The 20,961-nt window shown below is 58.9% G+C and overlaps 1 protein-coding gene across 3 annotated transcripts; it reads left to right on the top strand.

The window, feature by feature from the left end:
• The first annotated feature begins 1,897 nt into the window (after positions 1–1,897).
• Positions 1,898–19,269, top strand: SPDEF (SAM pointed domain containing ETS transcription factor). 3 transcript variants are annotated; one of them, XM_070777854.1, is made up of 7 exons: positions 1,899–2,330; positions 5,569–5,719; positions 11,862–12,320; positions 14,571–14,768; positions 16,433–16,480; positions 16,596–16,742; positions 18,599–19,269. In XM_070777854.1, exons 2-7 carry the CDS (start codon positions 5,686–5,688, stop codon positions 18,775–18,777), a joined length of 1,065 nt encoding a protein of 354 aa, XP_070633955.1. In that variant the 5' UTR covers positions 1,899–2,330; positions 5,569–5,685; the 3' UTR covers positions 18,778–19,269. The 3 variants fall into 3 exon arrangements, with proteins under 3 accessions (XP_070633956.1, XP_070633955.1, XP_019841849.1); XM_070777855.1 differs by lacking the exon at positions 16,433–16,480 and having other exon boundaries at positions 1,898–2,330; XM_019986290.2 differs by lacking the exon at positions 5,569–5,719.
• Positions 19,270–20,961: the final 1,692 nt, after the last annotated feature.

Genomic DNA, 20,961 nt, shown 5'->3' with positions numbered 1-20,961 from the left:
AAGGTTTTCTATGATATGACCAGTTCCCTTCTCAATGCCACCCAGCAGTGAAATGCCCTCTCTGGCTGCAAGAGTATTCTGTCTTCCTCTATCTACCCATCTTCTGTTCTGTCTCATATAGAATCAGGCTTGGCTTTGAGTAATAAAGATACCACTTAACAAAAACCAAAAGTCTGCTTCTCTTATAAAAGTCCTGAGGCATGCAATCCAAAGCTAGTATGAAGGTTTTATGCAGTCCTCAAAGACCTAAGCTCCTTCCAGCTCACTGCTCCACCATTTTGTTTTCATGGTCCAAAATGGCAGCCAAGATTCCAGCCATCACAGCTGCATCCCAGGCAGTAACACAGAGGAAGGATAAAGAAGAAGGAGGTAAATCATACATGTTAGTTTACTTTTTTTCTTGATCGTTTACTTTTAAGAAAGAGTCATAGCAGATGACACATGACACTGCTGCTTGGTCACACAGTCACATTTAGCTGCAAGGGAGCCTGAAGTAGTCTTAATTCCAGGTAGCCAAGTTCCCAGGTAAAGTAGGGGGTTGTTTATTGAGGAAAAGAGAATGGACATTGGGGGTAACTATCTATGACACCCCATCCATTCAATGAGCATTTATTGGATGCTCCCTGTACTTACCCATGTTACAGTACTTATAATGTGATCAATACCTTAGCGTCTTGCGAGCAATAAACTGTGCCTGGCACTTAGTAAGTGCTCGGTGGCCATTACTATTAGTGCTGATATAAGTACAAGCTTCTGGAAGAACGGAGAGAAGGTCCCGCCTGGGAATGTTGGAGGTCTTCCTTTTTTTCTTGGTTCTGGAAGGCTGGGATGGTTGACGGTAGTCATCTTAGGAACTCGTGTTACCTCCCCGATTTCCATTCCATCCTACCTGTACCTTCTCAGGGAAATGACTCTTATAATTCCTGCTTACCAAGGCACCTGTGATAGCTAACAGCCAAGCACAGGCTCTCCAGGGTGAAAAGTACAACCATATGGAAGAGAATTTTGGCAACAGTTATGGTGAGGGGGCTAGTTCTGAAGACCTTGGAATCTTCCTGAAGCCCTAGAAAAGTCATACTGTAGATTGTCACACAATTACCTCTGAAATGGGAAAATAACAATATGTACTCTCTAAAATGCCTCCATCTGACAGCATGGGGGTTGCAGATGCCAGGTGCCCTTCCAAGGTGATTCAGAACAAGAGTCCCTGGAGGGCAGGGCAGCCCTCAACCCACCTGGCAGGTTGAGGAAGAAGCTGAGAGCTCGGCTACGTGGCCTTGCTTGGTCTCTCAGAGGTGGAGGAGCCCGGGTGGGTGCTGGGGCTGGAGATTCTGTGCTTCTCCCGACGAGGACTGTGGAGAGCAAGCAGCTGCTGGCTGACCACCACTAAGGGCCTGGGAAAGCGAGCTACCGGTCCTTCCTGAGCACCAGGGTATGACAGGCCTGCGCCAGGCCCTGTGGGGCACACAGAACTTAGGGTGGGTGGGCCTATGAGCCTTGGGTCTCTTTCCCCAAAGCTGTCTCCATTCCTGACCTGGGGAGCCAGACAGCGAGCGCCTCCTCCAGGAAGTCCTTGCTGACTTCCTTTGCCAGATGCCCACCGTCACTGTTCTCCCACGTCCCTCCACTGGGCCTTTTCCAGTGCTGCCTGCTCATCTGTTCCCTGCCCTCAGCTGACCCCTGTACCTTGCACATAAGATGAACTAGGTAACGATATATCAACTATTGAATGAGTGAGTGAGTGAATGCATGAATGAGTGACTGAATGAGTTCCCAGGCTGCCAGGGGGTGGTTCCCCCAGCGAGGAGGGGGAGGCCTGCAAGGGTTAACCAGGAGTCCGTCTGTGGTCTGAGGTAAGCAGGGAGCGTATTTGTTCAGGTAAATACGGAAGGATTACTTATAATGGGAAATCAGGCCCCGGCCAACTCTTCATCTCATGCCGCCTAACTTCCTCCCAGCACATTCCTGCACTCCGCCCGCGTCCACACTGCCCCGCAGACCCGGTCCCCTGAGCCCACTGCAGCCTCTCTTGTAAGCCCCCCGGCTGGGTCTTGCCACAGTGCCAGCAAGTGGCCCTGAGCTGGGGGCAGGGGGGCTCCCTACGGGGTGCGCAGCCCTGAGACCTCAGAGAGCTGCCCGTCGAGGGTGGCCAGGCCCCCGGCGGCCCACCCGAGTGCCACCTTTGCCCTCAGTCCTGCCGGCCCCTGGTACCGCCGGCACCCCAGATGCCTGGCTGAGACCCAGCAGTGGTCCCAGCTGCCTGCGCCTCCCCCTGGCCCCCAAGGTTGGCGCCGCTGCGGACGACACCTTGGGCACCAGGCAGCTAACGGGTAAGTCTGGTGGGGGGCAGTGCCCGGCCATGGGGGCTTTCCCCTGCCAGCTCTGAGGAGGTGGGTGGTGGAGGGAACTTTCAACGCCGGGTTCCCAAGTGTTGATGACCCTGATCTGGGTCCTTTACCCTCAGAAGCCCCGATCCCTGTGCATGCTGCCTGCCTGGTCTGCCCCCAACCCCAGGCTGACCATAGAGCCCGGTTGAGCCCCCCGGCCTGGGGAGGGCGGCCTGTGATGCCCCACCTCTGTGATGACCCCGTCTGGGCTCCACACTGAGCCCACCCTGCGCAGCCTGAGGGGAGGCGGCTTTGCAGGTGCGGAGCCTCGGCCCCGAGACCAGGCTGGTTCTGCTTGGCTAGTGAAACACAAGCAGCCTTTCTGTGGCTGCCAGCACGGCCGCTGTGCCAGGGGCAGGGTCTCTCAGAGCCTGGTCACGAGTGGGCAGGGCCCTGCTGGAACCTGGAGGCTCTGGGTCAGGGCCAGGGTCTGGGGTTGGAGCAGGGGCTACGGTCCCAGAGCCCAGGGGCTTGGAGGGGTGGGGCGGGCGTGGTGAGCACGGGAACCAGGGGATCTGAGTGATCGCCTTGGGTCCCCGGGGAGGCACAGTGCCTCTGGGCACGTGGGGAGAACAGTGCGGGTGAGGGCAGGGGGACCTGGAGGTGCCCCTTTCTAGGACTTGCCAGGTGCCTCCTGTGGGGAGGGAAGGAACTGCGTGGTGGGGTTGACAATGTGGAGGGCTGAAGGGTCTCAGTGGCTGGAACCTCCCCTGGAGCTGGACAAGGTGTGTGTGCACGCGTGCATGCAGGGTGGGGGCAGTGACCTGAGCTAGCCCGGGGCCCCTCTCTTCTGCAGCTGGGCCCACCCAGCAGCCTGCAGCCAGGCCTCAAGCCGGCTATCCCCTGCCTGACAGCCATGGCCTTTCTGCTCCTCTTTAGCCAGGGCTGGGACTTGGCCTCACTTCCTGCCCCTACCTCCCTGATAAACAGCTTCACAGCCACCCCCCAGTAAAGCAACCATCTTCCCAGCTGCTCGGCTGAGTAACAGAGCAAACAGGCGCTGGGGCTGCCCCAGGCCCCAGGTGGCAGGCAGGAGATTACCCATCAGACGGGGTGCCCAGGCCAGGGCTCAGCTCAGCCAGCCAGTCCCTTCACCCCTGATCACTGGGGAGAGGGCCAGAGCCAGGGACTCCCCCCACCCAGCTGCTCAGAGCTCCCCCAAAATTCAGAATTCAGAGTTCCCGGGAGATTGGGGTGTGGAGGAGGTGGTCTCTCATGGGGTCAGGGACCACCTGCCCCTTTGAGAGCCTAATAGGCAGCATGAGGGGCCCAGAGCTGAAAACTCAGCCCCTGCCAGACTCGGTTATTGTGTTACTGATTATAAAACACTTTGGCAGGTGCTGTGTCACTTGGTTGCCATAAGCTTCTGGATTACACAAAACTTCTCTTGTCAACCGAGCCTGAGGAAATAGGGTAGAACTCCGTAGGTGCTCAATCAATGCTCAGAAAGTGTGACCCTGGCAGTGAGTGGAAGAACCAGGAGAGCCCACTTCCTGCTACGGAGGTGGTTGCAGCCATAAAGGGAATAACCCCGGAACAAACCAGAGCACAACTGTGTGCCGACCGACTTGGTGCAGCTTGAATGGAACTGGGCTCAAGGCCCTCTGGCGGAGGGCAAGAAGGGGCCGGTCAGAACCCGCAAGGTGTGACCTCAGGCAAGCCACTCTGACTCCCTGCGCTTGCAGCAGGTTAGATAAGGTGGCCTCCTCTGTGAAAGGAAGCTTCTTGGAAGGAGCAACCTGGAGAGGGGTTTTGAAGGCTGTGTAGGAGTTGGTGGAGGCAGGCTGGCTGGCGGGATTTGCTGCTTTGTGAAGCTTGTGTGCTTTCTCAGTCTGGTCTCCTAGGCTGAGGTCAGGGGAAGTGGGGGCCTCTGGCTTGGGCTCCTCCTAGAGGCCGTGGAGAAGTGAGTGAAGCCAGCAGCTGCCCTGGACCAGGCTAGAGAGCAGGCTGACCTTGGGGCAAGCTCCAGGCCTCTCCCATCACCATTTTCAACTCTCCCCCAGACTCCACCCTTCGGGCCTGCCCCTCCGTCCAGCATCACCACCTGCTTCTTCCTTGGTTCCCCTCACTCTTCACCCTGTTACCTTTCCCTCCCTCTCCTCCAGCCCCATCCCCTCACCTGCCACCTTCCTGAAAGCTCAGCCCATTGTAATTCGCCAGGAATTTCCATCCACCGTCCCCCTCAATCTCCACAACCCCTTTAAGACCTGCTATTAACAGCCCATTCAACAGACATTCAACTGAGTTTCTTGCCCAACTGCTGGAGCTAGGGTTAGGGCTCAAAATAGTGTGGGACCCTCCCCTGCCCCCACCCTGTTCCATGCCCCACCCTGCACCCCCAGCCAAGAGAGTGGCCTGTCAGGTGGAACAACTCTTCCCAAAGCAAACTTTGCACAAGCTGAGTTGCCCTGGGCCCTTCCTGACATTTAATGCCAGGCTCCTTCCCCTGCCTCGTTTGCATGTTCCCAGTACAGGAGATGCCCCCTGCCAGATTCTCCTCTCCCGCTTTTCAGGGCCTCCAGACTCCTCCAGGTCACTCCTCCTAGGCCAGGGCCCGGAGGGGGACTCTGAGGGAGTCACATGGGCCAGAGCCCTTCCTGGGCTGTAGGAAGGGCTGATGAGGTCCTTATGGTCCCGCCAGAATCCAAGGGGCCCTTCCTTTTCGCTCCAGCTCTGGGGTTGAGGAGAGGGTCTGGGGGTGACCGCCTGGGTTAGGGTCCCAGCACCTGGACCTGGTAACAGGGTGGGGCCCAGGTCTCTGCTCTTGCAGCAGCGAGTTGGCCTGAAGGCTGCTGGGACCAGTTCTTCCTGCCTCTGATGTCCAACCCAAGACAGCCTGGCGGGCACGATGGAGGTCATGGGGGTCACAGACTCCAATCAGTGTCTGGACCAGAAGAGCTCTGGGAGCTGACTTACCTCCTGGGAGAACAGAGGAGGAGACTGAGGCCACGGAGACCAGGGGCTGCCCAGGGCCTCAGATATGGTGGAAACAGAGCAGATTATGAATCCCCGTCTCCAGATGCTGGGGCCTCAAGTTCTTTCCAGGCCTCCCACCCCTTTGGAGCAAACTCGAATACAGGGCTGAGCTTGGGGCTGAGGGGGATCCCTGTACCTGCAGGCTTCAGGCATCCATGCCACCCAGACCCCCCCCAATGCAACTTTTGTGGGGCTTGCTCCGCAGGTAGCCTGGGCAAGGCAACAGGGGTGACCCTAGAAGTTGGAAGGTGCCAAGACTTCAGCAGGAAAGAGGGCGGAGCTCAGCCTTGACTCCCAGTCCCTGCCCGGTCACCATGGACACATGCCCCCAGGCACTCACCGCCCCTGCCTGTCAGGTGGGAACAATCCTGGCTGCCCCAGGAGACCGTGGGGGAGCCCAAGCAGTTTATTTATTTGGCCTTCACCTTGTCCCTGGAAGGGCTGGAAGTGGTGTCGGTGAGGCGGGATGGGGGAGGACAGGAAGTGGATGCCTGTGATCCCCCCATGCGGGAACGAATGGGAGGTAGTGCTGGTACATACTCCCGCCTCGGGCTCCTGGCTGCCCACGGGAACGGTGGGCAACACAGAAAGCAAAGTCGCTCTGTGCGACCCCATGGACTGCAACCCACCAGGCTCCTCTCTGTCCACGGGATTCTCCAGGCAAGAACACTGGAGTGGGTGGCCATCTCCTTCTCCAGGGGACCTTCCTGACCCGGGGATTGAACCCAGGTCTCCCTCATTGCAAGCAGACACTTTTACCCTCTGAGCTGACCACAGCTCCTTGATGTCCCTTGACTCTTTTTGTTCCCCGCCCCCATCCTCCTGCTGCTTGGCCCGACCCTGCTCCCAGGCCTCCCTAGGCCTGTGGGCTGGCTCCCCAAGTTAGATCTCCCCAGGTCGACCTTTTGCTCCTGCTGGTTGTTTCCGGCTCATTCCTCTCTTTTATGTTGGCTGCGCTGTGCGGTGTGCGGTATCTTAGTTCCCTGACCAGGGATTGAACCTGTGCCCTCAGCAGTGAAAGCCTGGAACCCTAGCCACTGGATCACCAGAGAAGTCCCTGGATCTAGCTAGTTTGAAGAGCAGTCTTGGAAGGCAGGGGAGCTGCCTTTTCCTGGAAGTGTAGCAGCTGTCCCAGGAGCAGTGAGGGGGGCTGGACGGGGGCAGTGGGCAGGGCGGGAAGGGCCTGTCTAGGGCAGCAGGAAGGCCGAGGCCAGAGGCAGGGAGGCTTCAGACTGCAGCAGGCGGGCCCTGGGCACTGGCCTGGGCAGGCCCGGCTTCTCTCCAAGGTGCTGACCGACTGCCTCGGGTTGAGGGGACAGGCCCACGTGGTCCCTGCCCACTCTGCAGGGCTCCCAGGAGGCGCACTCCTGAAGCCCCCTGATTCAGACCCATTTATGTGGACCCAGAGGCTGGGATGGAGGGAGGGAAGGGCCGATAGTGGGGAAACCAGAGGCGGTCTGCCCCCAGGTGCTGGAGCAAGGAGCCTCTGGGCGGAGTGGCAGGCCTGTCACACCTTGCCCCAGCCCCTCCCCTCTCCTCCCAGGGCCTGCAATCCTGGGCCCTGGGCAGACTAAGGTTGTGTCTCAGGATTGAGGTGAGGGCTCGAGGCATATTTCTGCCCTCCCCCGAACAAGCCCACTGGGTGTAAGATCTGAGCAGGATGAGAGACAGGCTCCACCCTCATGACCTCCCGGGCCTCAGTAAAGACCTCCTGGTGACTCCCCGGGGCTGTCTGAGCATCTTTCTAATGTCCAGGTGGTCCCGAGGGGCAGGAAACAGCTGCTGTAAATCTCTGACTTTGGGTCCCCCTGCCCCCTCTCCCTACTCTGTCTTCCTGGGGGACCACGAGGTGCGGAGAGAAGGGGCCAAGGTGGTAATCCCTCCGGCTGCAGCCACGTGAGTCTGCCCTGTCTCTGGGTCTTGGCCTCTACCAGCTGTTACCAAACTTCTTTGTCTGGAGTCAGAGCCAGTGCCTCTTGGGCAGGAGGGAACCAGGACATGCTGAGCCCTAATCCAGAAAAGATCAGCTCGAGGTTTTGGGAGCTGGAGGCATCGCTCAGGAGACGGGCAGCCCCTTGAGCCTGGGCTGTTGGGAGGGACCAGGACCTGACAGAGCCCGGATTTGTCGCAGGACCCTAGGGCACAGTGATCCAGGCTGTGCTGTGTGACTACAGATACCTCCCGGCCATTCTCCAAGCCTATTTTCCCAGTGTCCCCGTGTGGAGACCATCACCCACGAATGTACTCACGGCTGAACTGCACAGATGGGGAGAACTGAGAAGTCAGAGGAGGGAGTGGCTGGGGAGGACTTTGGGCTGAACTGTGATGAGAAGGAAGGGGCATTGTGGGCAGAGGACCAGCGAAAACAAGAGAAAATAGAGAAGAAAAGCCGAGTCAGGCCCACAGCTCAGGGTCCGAGGGAGAAACACAGTTCCCATCAGAGCCGGGATATGTGCTTTGCTCTGGACCCTGCCCCTAACCAGTGAATAAATCTGTTTCCCGCTCTGGGCTCTGAGCTCCAATGTTCAGAGGTGGGCACCAGCCCCTGGGATCAGGCAGGGCAGGCGGTGGGGAGCCATGGGAGGTTCTAGAGCCCAGGGCTGCCCAATGAAAGGATGTTGGAGGGAAGCAAGCTTGACTGTGCAGTGGAGTGAGCGGATAGGAGGTGCGAATGGACTTTGGAGGACCAAGCTGGCCAATCAGGAGGTGGGTAGGGCCCTGGGGAGATGGGACCAGCCAGAGCAGGAGACTCCGAGGGCACGTGGTACAAGAGCAGAGGCCACCCATGGCCAGCTGGGGCCCTCGGGCAAGCTGCATGGCCTCTCTGAGCTCTACTGTCCACATCCACAAAACAGGGCTCCTGAGTCCCTGTAGGTAGTAAAAGGGTAACATGTACACATGCCCTGGGCATAGGAGGTACTTGACATGCGTTCTCTGCCCTCCCGGGTTCAGCCCTAGAGCCTGGAGAAGATGCAAGAGTTGCAGGCTGGGCACACCAGCTCCCAGCTCGTTGACCAGAAAACCCAGGTCCCCTGGGCTGGGCTCAGCCTTCCATACTGCGTCCCACCTGCAGGCCATGGGCTCTTTCCTCCCGCCACACAGTTAATCATTAACTTCTTTTTCACCAGGGAGGTGTTGGAGCTGGGACCAAGCCTTGGCTGAGAGCAGGTTCCTTGGCATTTAGGGGCAAGGTGACGGGGGGCTGGAATGTGGGGTGTGGAGGAGAAGGCGGGAGGTCTCTGCTGGTGAAGGATCCTCTGGCCAGGAGCCAGAAGACCTGCCTCTGAGTGGTTCAGTTCCCCACCGCAGTGCAGGGATGAGTGCTCAGGCCCTCTCGGGAAGGGGGCGAAGGCGAGGACTTCCGAAGTTGCTTGACCAATGTGTCAGGGATGTGTCGTCATGTCCTCGCCTGGCCAATGCTGCCCCCTGCCCTAGCCATTCATCCTCACTGACCCCTCGCGCCACTGTGCCCCCGTCCTACCTGTGACCGAGGCCAAGCAAACAGGAGGGCCATGAGGGAGGCAATTTCTCCTGCCTGTTGGAAAAGATTCCGTCTCCCTGGCACACGGCCCAAGGTGTTGGCAGGGACTGTCCTAACGTGGCAGGTCAGGGAGTTCTGGGGACGTGGATGGGGCAGGAGGCAGGCAGGGGGGTGATGAGGGAAGGGTGGGGTTGAGGGGGCTCTCCAGGGGTGGGGCTCCCCGGGGGGTAGGGTGTGGGCACAGGCCGGGGTGGGGACTCAGGGCAGAGCGGGCTGTTGGCTCTGCCTGGGTAAATAATATGGGCCCACAGCACACATGTGTGTTTGCACAGAAGGACTTGAAATGATTCCAGGCCTGCCCTCTGTCCCCCGCAATCCTGGCCCCCCCAACCCTGCCCACCCCACCCCACCCCGACCTTTCCTTCCTTGTCACTTAAAGGAACTTGAAAGGGAGACTTGAAATGAAAGGGAACACCTTTCTTTCTTGCTGGCATTCTCTGTGCCACAGGAAGAGCAGAGCTGCCAAGTCAGGTTGGGCAGGTTGGGTACTGCACGAGGGTGAGGGACAAGGGGGAGCTGAGTTCCACTTGGGCTCCACTCGCCAAGCCACACTACCCAGAGAGGAAAGGGCATTATTTTCTGAGTTGCATGCAGAAGCTGCAGCCCTAGGTATAGCAGCCAGAACCTTCCAGACGGGCCTCTTTCTCTACCCCACCTGCACATTGCAGCTGAGCAGGTCTACAGAGCTTCTAGTGAAACCTCCCCTCATCCTGGCCAGGTGCCTTCAAAGCAGCGGTTCTCAAACTTGAACCCCCATCACAATCAAAGGGCCTGTTGAAACACATTGCTGGGAATTCCCTGGCAATCCAGTGATGAGGACTCTCAACTTCCACCGTAGGGAGTACAGGTTCAATCCCTGGTCAAGGAACTGAGTTTCCACAAGTGTAGAGTGTGTGAAAGCCGCTCAGTCGTGTCCGACTCTTTGCAACCCCATACACTATACAGTCCATGGAATTCTCCAGGCCAGAATATTGGGGTGGGTAGCCTTTCCCTTCTCCAGGGGATCTTCCCAACCCAGGGATTGAACCCAGGTCTCCCTCATTGCAGGAGGATTCTTTACCAGCTGAGCCACAAGGGAAGCCCAAGCTCACGCAAGCGTGAGATGTGGCCAGAAAAAAAAAAAAAGAAAAGAAATGCCTTGCTGGGCCTTCCTCCCTACCCCTGAGCTTCTGATTCAGTAGCTCTGCTGTGGGCCTGAAAATTCGAGTTCCTCATAAGCTCCTAGGTGCTGCTGCTGCTGCTGATCCAGGCACATTTTGAGAACACTGTTCAAAGTATAAATACCCCCAAGAAAGGACACATATGAACTTGCCCTTATCAGGTTTATCTGTGTTACGGGGAGCATGTATTTGTTGGTCATTTCCCACATCTGTCCTGATGTATTCTTGACTCTTAAGCCACGGAAGTATCCCAGGGACCCCCAGTTCTTTGATATACGTACACCTTGCAAGTCCCCTGCTTTACCCAAACCTCCAATATGGAGTCCCAGTGCTGTGCTCCAACGTGGGGCTAGAGAAAAGGGTCTGGGTGGAGGGCAGCAGAGCCTGGAGACCGATGGGAGGGAGGCCTCTAGTTCTTCGTGTGGAGGCCAAGCGGTGCCCCCTGGGTGGCCTTGTGGGGCCAGGGGGAGTGGGGGTGACTTGCCGAGGGCCTCGTTTGTCCCCTTGGGCCTCGGCCTTCTCTCCAGCCCCTGTAGCTGTGGGGAAAGTGGGCTGTTGTAAACTTACACGTGGGCACCTCCCAGCTGGGAGCTGCAAGTTCCTCCAAGGTGTGAGGGGAGAGGAGAGGTCCCCGGGGGCTGGGAGAGGCTGTGGCAGCACCCTTCAGGGCAGGACGAGGCGGGGCAGGTGCCGGGAGCCTGGCCCTGAGTGGGGGTGGCGCCGCGCACACACGTACCTGTGTTGCTGGGGGGCTCCCTCAGCAGCGTTGGGCTGGGAGTTTATCCATACTCCCCACGTGACCCTGTGGGGCTCCCCTGGTGGCCCAGTGGTAAAGAGTCCACCTGCAATGCAGGAGACCCGGGATCAATCTCTGGGTCAAGAATACTCCAGTATTCCTGCCTAGGGAATCCCATGGACAGAGGAGCCTGGCGGGATACAGTCCATGGGGTCACAAAGAGTCAGACACGACTGAGCAACAGAGCTCACAAAACCGGCCTGTGGGAGGGGCAGGGGGCCGCCTACCCGATCTGGGGGGGCTTCGCCCTGCCACGCCCTCACTTGCTCCTTGCTGTCTTCACCTGGCCCCCTGGGAGAGTATGGTGACCTTTTCCCTTCCCTACCCTCCTCAAGGGCAGAATAATCGGAAACAAGCTCTGCTCCAGCAGAAAAGATTAGGAATCTGCCTGCAGTGCAGGAGACCTAAGTTCTATCCCTGGGTCAGGAAGATCCCTGGAGAAGGAAATGGCAACCCACTCCAGTATTCTTGCCTGGAGAATCCCATGGACGGAGGAGCCTGGGGGGCTGTAGTCCATGGGGTCACAGGAGGCAGACACGACTTAGCAATCAAACCACCACCAGCACCACAGAAGGAGCTTCCTCGACCGGACAGCAGACTGGGATCTGGGTCGGGGGCCAGCCGCCTTGTCCAGGCCTCAGTTTGCTCATCTGCCAAATGGAACTAATTGTGCCTTCCTTTGTGAGGACCGAATGAGATCAAGCACCTCAGGAGATTGTTTTAAACAGGTTACTTGCGTAAAAATACACTGCTCCCAGCACCCCGGCTTCCCTGGGGAGTGAGGGAGCCGTCTGTTTGCAGCTCTGCACCTCCCCCCGTCTCAGCCACAAGGCCCGTCTGCCCAGCCCCGTCTCAGCTGCCCAGTGACCCGGAAGCCCCGGCTCTCTCCCAGGCCCGGCCGCTGCCCACTGGGCTCCTCATCTCCATAACCAGCTTAGCGGCCCCCACGGGGACAGGGAAGCAACCGGGGCCTGACTCTTTCTCCTCTTCTGTTTCTGTAGACACAGCCGCCAGCCCGAGCAGCATGGGCAGCGCCAGCCCGGGCCTGAGCCCCGGGCCACCCGGCCGCCTCCTACTGCCCCCGGACAGCGCGCTGCGGACAGGCCTGGAGAAGGCGGCTGCGGCGGGGACGGGGCCCGAGCGGCGGGACTGGAGCCCCAGCCCGCCTGCCACCCCTGAGCAGGGCCTGCCCACCTTCTACCTCTCCTACTTTGACATGCTGTATCCCGAGGACAGCAGCTGGGTGGCCAAGGGCCCCGGGGCCAGCACGCGGGTGGAGCCGCCTGACGAGCCCGAGCAGTGCCCGGTCATCGACAGCCAAGCCCCAGGGGGCAGCCTGGACCTGGCCCCGGGCGGGCTGACCCTGGAGGAGCACTCACTGGAGCAGGTGCAGTCCATGGTGGTGGGCGAGGTGCTCAAGGACATCGAGACGGCCTGCAAGCTGCTCAACATCACGGCAGGTGAGCCCCTCTGCCAGCGGAGGCCACTGGGAGGGGCAAGGGTGCCGCCTGGCGCACCATGGTCACCCCCAGAGATGCTGGTGCTTCTCCACGTGCAGCCAGCCCCTAACACAGCAGCGGCAAGCCTGGGAGCCCAGGTTCTCAGCCTCTCTGCGCCCCGGCCACGCCAGCCTGGTGTCCCCACGTGGCAGGCACCTGGTGAATTAATATGAGCTCTGCACCATCTGGCCTACCTCCTCTCACACATCAGTCCACAGTCCCCCGGCCTGTTCTACTTCAGACTCTCCTGCCTCTTTGCCATCCCCACAACGCTCATGCCTCAGGACCTTTGTACTCGCTAGTTCCTCAACCCAGAGTGCTCTTCCCTCAAATATCTACTTGGCTCACCCCTCACCTCCTTCAGGCCTTGATTCAAATGGCATCATCTCGATGAGGCCTTTCCTGACCCTTCTACTGAAACTGCTGCCCAGACCCCCACCTCTCAGTCCTCCAACCTGCTCTATTTCTCTCGAGGTTCCTACCGTCTGATTTGCAGCATGTTTATCTTGTTCCCCGCCTGTCTCCCTCAATGGAATGTACATGCCCCGAGGACAGGGATTTTCACTAACTCCTGCCTCCCCTGTGGCTCAGCTAAAGAATCTGCCTACCAATTCAGGAGATGCCAGTTCAATCCCTGGGTCGGGAAGATCCCCCAGAGGGCAAGGCAACCCACTCCAGTATGCTTGCTTGGAGAATCCCATCAGAGGAGCCTGGGAAGTTACAGTCCATGGGGTTACAAAGAATTGGACACGAGTGAAGCAACTGAGCACGCACACACACCCCCGGTTCCTGGGATGGTACCTTGGACTTGATAGATGCTCAACACACAATCACTTAATATGCCCTTATCCCTTATATGGGGGATTCAGCGTGGACACAGCAGAAAGGCTCCTCTGTTCATGAAGCTGACGTTACAATGACGAAACAGATCATAGATAAATGGATCAATGTGTCTCTGGTCCAGTGGGGGTGCAGGCTTGAGGAGGTGAGGCGTGTGTGTGTGTGTGTGTGTGTGTGTGTGTGTGTGTGTGTGCAGGGTCTGGGAGGGTATGGTTGCAGAGCTGATGCTGCCGGTTGAGGGGCTGCTGGGGCCCCGTCCCGACCCGCTTTGCCTCTCCAGCTTTGGGTGTGTCTGAAGTATCTCCTTGGCCTTCGCGCCCTGGCGTCTGAGCCTCCCACACAGGAAAGGTCCTCAGGCCCGACTCCTCCTCCCCAAAGTCATCTGGGCCCAGCCCCTACCCCACAATAGTCTCAGCAGGGGCCCCCCTTGAGGCAGCCCGTGCTCAGGGCCCCCGCCCCCAGTGGCCCAACGCCGCAGCCAGCCCCCACCTCGGAGGTTTTCCCACGGTGCCTCCACTCCCGCCCAGGGCTGGGGAGGGCCCTGCCCTGTGAACAATAGGGACAGAAACAAATGGCTTTGACCCTGGGGAGGAAAATGGGTTTATTAGGTGGGGGCAGGTCGGTCTGCAGGTCACCCGCTTAGAGCGTGGCGTTCACTTGGAGGCCCTATTGTGTCTGAGCCGCAGCTGGGTCCCCGCCCGAGCGCCCTGCTGGGTTCACCCCAGGGCGGCTCCCCAGGGAGACGACTGGAGCTCAGCCAGGGACGCCCCTCTAGGCCTCGGTCCCACGAGCACCCTGCGTCCTGCCCTTCGCCCACTCGGTGCACGTGGGCTGAGCAGCGCCCTGACAGCCAGCCCTTTGTTAGGTGCTGGACGAGGGGAGGGAGCCCCTCAGTGTCTTGGCTTCCTCCTCGTTGGAACACGGTGTGAGGCGGCGGTGGGGCCCATCCCTGGGTGGGTTTTTCTCTGGTCCTTTGAGGGTTTCGGGAGGGCAAGAGGAATCTGGGAAAGAAGCTGGGGTGTCTCTGGTATAGTGTCACTGTCCCCTCCAGGGCTGGGGCTCCCCAAAGGGCCCTTTGGAGGGACTGGGGGGGTCTGGAAGGAGCTGAGGTCCAGGTGAGATGGAGGTGCAGAAGCTCCAGCCCCCCCCCCTTGCCCTGAGCCATGTTTGCTTTTGGGGCCCTGGATCCTTCCCCTTATCCCCTCTCTTCTTGGGTACCCCCCTCCACAGAACCCCTCAAGCCTCTGTCTGGCCTGGAGGCCATTCCAGGAGAGCATAGGTTCCCACGGGGGGCTCCATCAGGGCAGAGGGGGCCCCCGGGGGCAGAGCCTTCAAGCAGACTCCGGGGCTGAAAGAGTGTCTCTTGCTCAGACCCTGTGGACTGGAGCCCTGGCAACGTGCAGAAGTGGCTGCTGTGGACGGAGCACCAGTACCGGCTGCCCCCCGTGGGCAAGGCCTTCCAAGAGCTGGGGGGCAAGGAGCTGTGTGCCATGTCCGAGGAGCAGTTCCGCCAGCGCTCGCCCCTGGGCGGGGACGTGCTGCACGCCCATCTGGACATCTGGAAATCAGGTGGGTGGACCACCCCCCACCCCACCCCCAGGCTCCAAGCCGGGGACATCAGGGGAGAAGTTAGGCCAGGATGCCTGCCTGTGGGTTACGGGGGAAGCAGCCCCTTGTGCCAACCTGGGTTCCGTTCTGAATCCTGGCCCCAGTGACCGCTGCCTCCCTGGACCCTGGGTGAGCCCTCCAACCCCAACCCTCTGCCTACCCTGATCAAGGCCACAGAACCCAGGACAGAACACGCAGCAAGTTAAAAGTATAACTTAGACCGTGAGGACGCAGGACATTGGATACTCCGAAGTCCTCCTTCCCTGTCCTTGTAAAAATGTCGTGTTTGTGTTGTAGTTCATTAAAGCAGAAATAAGGCAATAAATGTACAGAATTTTTTTAAAAACAGACTGTTGTGAACCACAGTATACCTTGGGGGTACCCCTCGCTCGTCCCTCCCCTGGCCCCCCCAGTCCCCCTCACTGTGGCCCGTTTCTCGGATGCCTTGCTAAGGGAAGTCTATGCGTATACAAGCAAGAGTAAGCGTGACTTCCACCCTTTCCTAACACAAATAGTGTGAGTATCACGCTGCTCTGTACTGGACAGTGTATCTTGGACCTTGTTCCCCTTCATTGTTTGTACAGCAGACCTATTTTTAATTTGTGTGTGTGTGTGTGTGTGTGTGTGTGACTACATGGCTTTTGGGATCTCAGTTCCCCAACCAGGGATTGAACCCAGGCCCTTGGCAGCAAAAGCACAGAGCTCTAACCGCTGGACTGCCAGAGAATTCCCTTTTTTTTTGATTTATTTGTTTTTATTAATTGTTGTTGTTGTTGCCCTGGGTTGTCATTGCTGCCAGTGGGCTTTCTCTAGTCGTGGCGAGTGGGGCTACTCTTCGTTGCAGGGCACGGACTTCTCACTGCTGCAGCTTTTCTTGTTGCAGAGCACGAGCTCGAAGGCACACAGGCTTAGCAGCTGTGATACATGAGCTTAGTTGCCCTGTGGCAAGTGGGAGCTTCCCAAACCAGGGATTAAACCTGTGTCCCCTGCTCCCTGAGTCACGGCCCTGCCCCTTGGGGCCCAGGATGAATGAAGGGACAGGTCCCACTCTCATGGCCCGATCAGAGACCAGTGTCCAGCCCCCAGCCCAGGCCACCTGCCAGGGGCTGGCAAGAACAGTGTGCAGTGCCAGGCTGAGAGCCAGGTGGTAGTGTGGGCAGAAGGCGGCTGCCTCCGCCTCCCACTGCCTTTTCTAGGGAGGGAGGCAGGTAGGAAGCCGGAGAGGTGGAAGGGTACAGGGAGCTGGCAGCTGGAGGGCAGGGAGTATTTTTGTTATGCTGGGTTCTGAGTGGGACACCGTGCAGACCTCATCACCACGCATCCGTGCAAGACCTGTGAGGGGGTGTCCCAGGCCCGTTTCACAGTTGACCAGCAGGGCTCAACATGCGCTCTCCTCTCTGAACCAGGGGCCGCACGCAGAAGGCCCCTCTCAGCTGCCAAATCCTAAACTTTCTTCCAGGAAGCAGCTCTGTAAGCAGCTTGTCTCTCAGATTGGCAGGAGGGAGAGAGCCACCGGGCGGGGGTGGGGTGGGGCTTCTATAACCCCACAGTTCCACCCAAACGCCCTCCTCCTCCCTTGGGGGGGCGTCTCTCTGGGGTCCCAACTTCCCCTCCTTGCCCCGCAGCTGCCTGGATGAAAGAGAGGACGTCCCCGGGGGCAATTCACTTCTGCGGTGAGTTGGGCAGGGCAAGGAGGCAGGAGGCCAGAGCTCCGGGTCTGGGGGGCGACGGGGTGGCGGCCACTGAGGACTGGGGCTCCCCTCTCACCACCACCCCCTGACCGCCCAGCCTCGACCAGCGAGGAGAGCTGGACGGACAGCGAGGTGGACTCGTCCTGCTCCGGGCAGCCCATCCACCTCTGGCAGTTTCTCAAGGAGCTGCTGCTGAAGCCGCACAGCTACGGCCGCTTCATCCGGTGGCTCAACAAGGAGAAGGGTGAGTGGTGTTGGGGGCAGGACAGGGAGGCTGTGAGATTGCGGGGAGCTGTGGTCCTGCCAGGCGCTGGGCAGGGGGCTGCAGCCGCCCCCACCTTTGCCTTGAATATCACACACGCACTCTCACTGGACCCTGAACCAGCCCAGGGTCTGTGCAATCTGTGTCCACACCTGTCCCCTGCCAGGCTCTGCCTGCTGAGGGTCCCCAGCGGCCGCATGCCCAGGACACAGCAGGGCCGTACAACTCTGCTGAGCATGGGACACAGTCTCCACCCTCAAAACCTCAGAGCTGCACTGAGGAAGCTGGTGGTGTCCCGTGAGAAATACAGAGCAAACCATACAGGCAGTGTTAGATTTTCAAGTAGCCACAGTTTAAAATGCTTAAAAACAGGTACAGTTAATTTTAATAATACGTCTATCTAATCCAATATTATACATTCTTCTAATCTCAACATATAGTTGCTATAAAATTATTAATGAGATGTTTTATTAAGTCTTTCAAATCTGGTGTGTATTTCATGCTTACACTGCATCTCAATTCAGACTGGCTACTTTTCAAGGACTCACAGCCACATGTGGCTAGTGGTGACTGCTCTGGACAGCACAGGGCTGGATGGTGTGCGGGTGTGTGTTTTGGAAAAGGCCCAGAGCCGAGAAACCTGGGTTCTAGTTCCCATTCTGCCGTTAGTAGCTATGAGTACCCGGACTCCAATCTTCGTATTTGTGAAACAGATTAGATTCAGTCATCCAACAAGCCTTCATTGAGCACTTCCTCCGGTTCCACACTTGCTCAGCCAACATTTATGGAGGATTATAGGGTCCTGGAGCTGTGGGGAGGATTCAGTGACACCCCATCCTCTAGGGACCTACAGTCTTATAGGAAAACCAGCAGTGAAATGAGCTGGTGTGCAGAACGCATCTGGCTGTGATGGGACCAGCTGTACCTGGGTTGAGGAGGACCTCAGAGAGGAGCGACCCTGGGACTGAGTGCAGAGCTCGGGAAGGGAAAGGGCTTAGGAGGGCTGGGGAAGTTCCTACACGAGGTGTGGTGATCCCGTGTGTGTATTTGAGACAGAGTGAGCCGGTCCCCCAGGGAGACCATCCCACGATAGAAGACAGGGAGATCAGGGAACGGAGGGGTGATCTGGGAAGCCTGCCTGGAGAGGGTGTGCTTACCTGGGTTTTGCCAGGTGCTTTAGATGGAGAACTGGGGATATTAGTAATAGCCCCTTCCTCCTGGCTCTGCTCCAAGGACTTTCTATAACCACTCACCAAGACGGTGGTCACCACAAACCCCTCTAACTGACTGGAAAAAGGGGGTCTCAGCTTCTAAAGCTGGAAAACGGCTGAGCCAGGATTCCAACCCAGGTGGTCTTGGTTCCCAATCCACTCTTTCAACCGTCTCTTACCAATTCATCCTGCCAGAAACAGCTGTGTGGGCCGAAGCGGCTGAGAATCCCACAGAGGTCTTGCAGGCTGGGAAACTGCACAGGTGACCTTGTGAAATGAGCCGTGTCCACAGCCTGGAGCCCCACAGGGCTTCAGTGTTGGGTGTTTAGGAGCCGGCGCTGGCAAGGGCCAGGCCTTCAAGGCCCTGAGTCACCCACTGCAGGCTCACCCTGAACCCAGGAGGTCTGTGAGTCCACAGTAGGATCCCCCACTTCCAGGGCCCTGTGCTACACCTCCCCACACGTTGATTTAACCCTCAGCACACCCAGGGGAGACAGTCTGTGGCCCCACAGCCTGGCCCGGCCCCGGGGCGACCCCGGCTTCCCTGACTCTGCGAGGCTGATCTGCTGGTCTTGGTCTCTCTCCCTCCTGCTCTGCTGGCTCTCCCTGGGCCCCCCGCTACCCCAGGCATCTTCAAAATCGAGGACTCCGCGCAGGTGGCCCGGCTGTGGGGCATCCGGAAGAACCGCCCCGCCATGAACTACGACAAGCTGAGCCGCTCCATCCGCCAGTATTACAAGAAGGGCATCATCCGCAAGCCCGACATCTCCCAGCGCCTGGTCTACCAGTTCGTGCACCCCATCTGAGTGCCGGGTCCCAGGCCTGAAACATGCCCTTGCCAGACCTCCCTCCTGCCTGCCCTGCTTCGGCCAGACCCAGAGCTGGGAAAGAGGGCAGTCTGTGGCATCCAGAGTTCAAGGTCAGGGAGGGGATGCCCCACTGCTCCCAGAGATGTCAGTGAGCTCTCTGGGAAGACAGCCCCAGGGTCGGAGGGTGCTTCCCCCTTGGGCCTGACTGCTCCACGGCCAGTCCACTGGAGGATGGAGGGAGGTAGGGCTGTCCTCGGTGTTCATGGCTCCCCAGGGAAGGGCCCCACACTCCGTTGCAGCCTCTGACCCCAGATGTTCCGGAGCAGAGCCGACAGAATGGCAGTGACTTGGCCAAGGCCACTTGCCCTCCAGTGCCCTCTGTTGCCCGTCCGGCACTGCGCCTGGCATGGTGCCAGGAGACATCTGGACCCCCGAGTTGGGAAGCCAGGGGTGCCCTGGGGACGGATAATAAAGAACCTAGGGAACTGATGTGGTCCCAGTGTCTGCAGTGAGTGTGAAGCACAGCCCGGAGGCCATCCATACTCAAGTTGTTGTGGTCACAGGGACCTGGGGTGGTCAAGGGAGGCTTCCTGGAGGAGACGGCATTGAGCTGAGCCTAACAGGAAAGGGACAGCTGATGGGTAGAAGCAGTGGGAGAAAGGCAGTGAGTCCTCAAGGCCCACGAGGGGCTGGAGGGGCCCTCGTCTCCCCTGGCCTGGTGTGGGCTGGAAGGGGGTGCTGGAAAGGGGAGCTGGAAGCGGGGTGGGCTGGAGCTGAGGAGGGTCTCCCACAGGACTGGAGAGGTGGTGGCATCCTTCTGTCCTCATGCTCTGTCGGGAGTCAGGACTTCCCCCCGGAGGGGCTGAGGGCTGCCCTTCCTGCGAGGGGACCCACAGCCTGGCCGCTGCTGGGCCAACCCGGGGGCTCTGGGATGGGCAGCCGTGCTGTGGGAGAGCGGGGCCTTCAGCCCTCCTCTTGGGACGCCGGCCCTGCAGTGAACAGGGGAAGAGAGACTGGCTTGTGGGCAGTTCCTCTCTCGAGGCCTCAGTGGTACTGAAGCTGTGAGCCCTGTGAGTGGGGTGTCAGAGGCCAGAGCCCATGATGGGAGGGGGCGGGTCTGAGTGTTTGTGAGCTGGGGGGGAGATGGGACCCTTTCTCCTGGGCAAAGGCACTCAGCTTCCTCACACCCCGCCTCACGTTTATTCATCCAGCTCAGGTGTCCTGAGGGCTGACCAGGTGCTTCGACGGCTTTTTTGCCATTTGTTGTCGTTCAGCCGCTCAGTTGTGTCTGACTCTTTGCCACCCCATGGAATGCAGCACGCCAGGCTTCTCTCACCTCCACCATCTCCCAGAATTGGTTCAAACTCATGTCCATTGAGTTGGTGATGCCATCCAGCCATCTCATCCTCTGTCATCCCCTTCTCCTCCTGCCTTCAATCTTTCCCAGCATCAGGGTCTTTTCCAATGAGTCAGCTTTTCACATCAAGTGGCCAAAGTACTGGAGCTTCGACTTCAGCATCAGTCCTTTCAGTGAATGTTCAGGGCTGATTTCCTTTAGGATGGACTGGTTGGATCTCCTTGCAATCCAAGGGACGCTCAACAGAAACTGTGAGGTTACCCCCACCCGCAACTTTGCAGCTGAGGAACTGAGGCTCAGAGCAGTTAAGCGCTCGCTCCCAGTCACACGGCTGATCAGCGGCAGAACCCGGACCGAGCCCACAAGGACAGGGCTCTCTCCACCCCTCCTTGCCTCCCGCTCCTGCCCTCGCCTCTGTAAGGCTCAGCTTCCCGGGAGTTGGGATGGGGAGCCAGCCAGCGGCGCCTCGACCACTGAGGGTTAAACACTGCCTGTGCTGCACCTTGTGCCCTCAGCAATTTTATTGTCTCCAGAAGAACGTTTACTCCTGGCAGTGAGCAAACAGCACCTTGGCATGTCAGCTGGGACTGCACCTGAGGAGGCGGGGGTGGGGGGCCTGCCCCAGGCCGGTGCCTCGCTGGGCCCCTGCTGTCTGCCCACCCCTGGGGAGGGGGCGGGCTGGGACCCCAGCCAGAACCCAGCTCAGCTTTGCTAAACTGGTTTTGTCTCCAGCCTTCCCCCGCCCCCCACCCCCACCGGAGTCCCTCGAGCCACCTGCTCTCAGGTCCCTAGCAGGCACTGGAGCGCCTCCGATCGCAGGCTGG

The sequence above is a fragment of the Bos indicus genome, chromosome 23 (assembly GCF_029378745.1).
Source record: "Bos indicus isolate NIAB-ARS_2022 breed Sahiwal x Tharparkar chromosome 23, NIAB-ARS_B.indTharparkar_mat_pri_1.0, whole genome shotgun sequence".
Lineage (NCBI taxonomy): Eukaryota > Metazoa > Chordata > Mammalia > Artiodactyla > Bovidae > Bos > Bos indicus.
Note: the sequence above shows the minus strand (reverse complement) of the source record. Positions and strands in the feature narration are given on the sequence as shown.

Bases quoted from the DNA above. Each gene is read 5' to 3' on its own strand.
- SPDEF (XM_070777854.1), top strand. From the start codon at position 5,686: ATGCCCCCAGGCACTCACCGCCCCTGCCTGTCAG. The intron at 12,321-14,570 runs GTGAGCCCCTCT...TCTCTTGCTCAG, and splicing joins GCTGCTCAACATCACGGCAG to ACCCTGTGGACTGGAGCCCT. The intron at 16,481-16,595 runs GTGAGTTGGGCA...CTGACCGCCCAG, and splicing joins GGGGGCAATTCACTTCTGCG to CCTCGACCAGCGAGGAGAGC.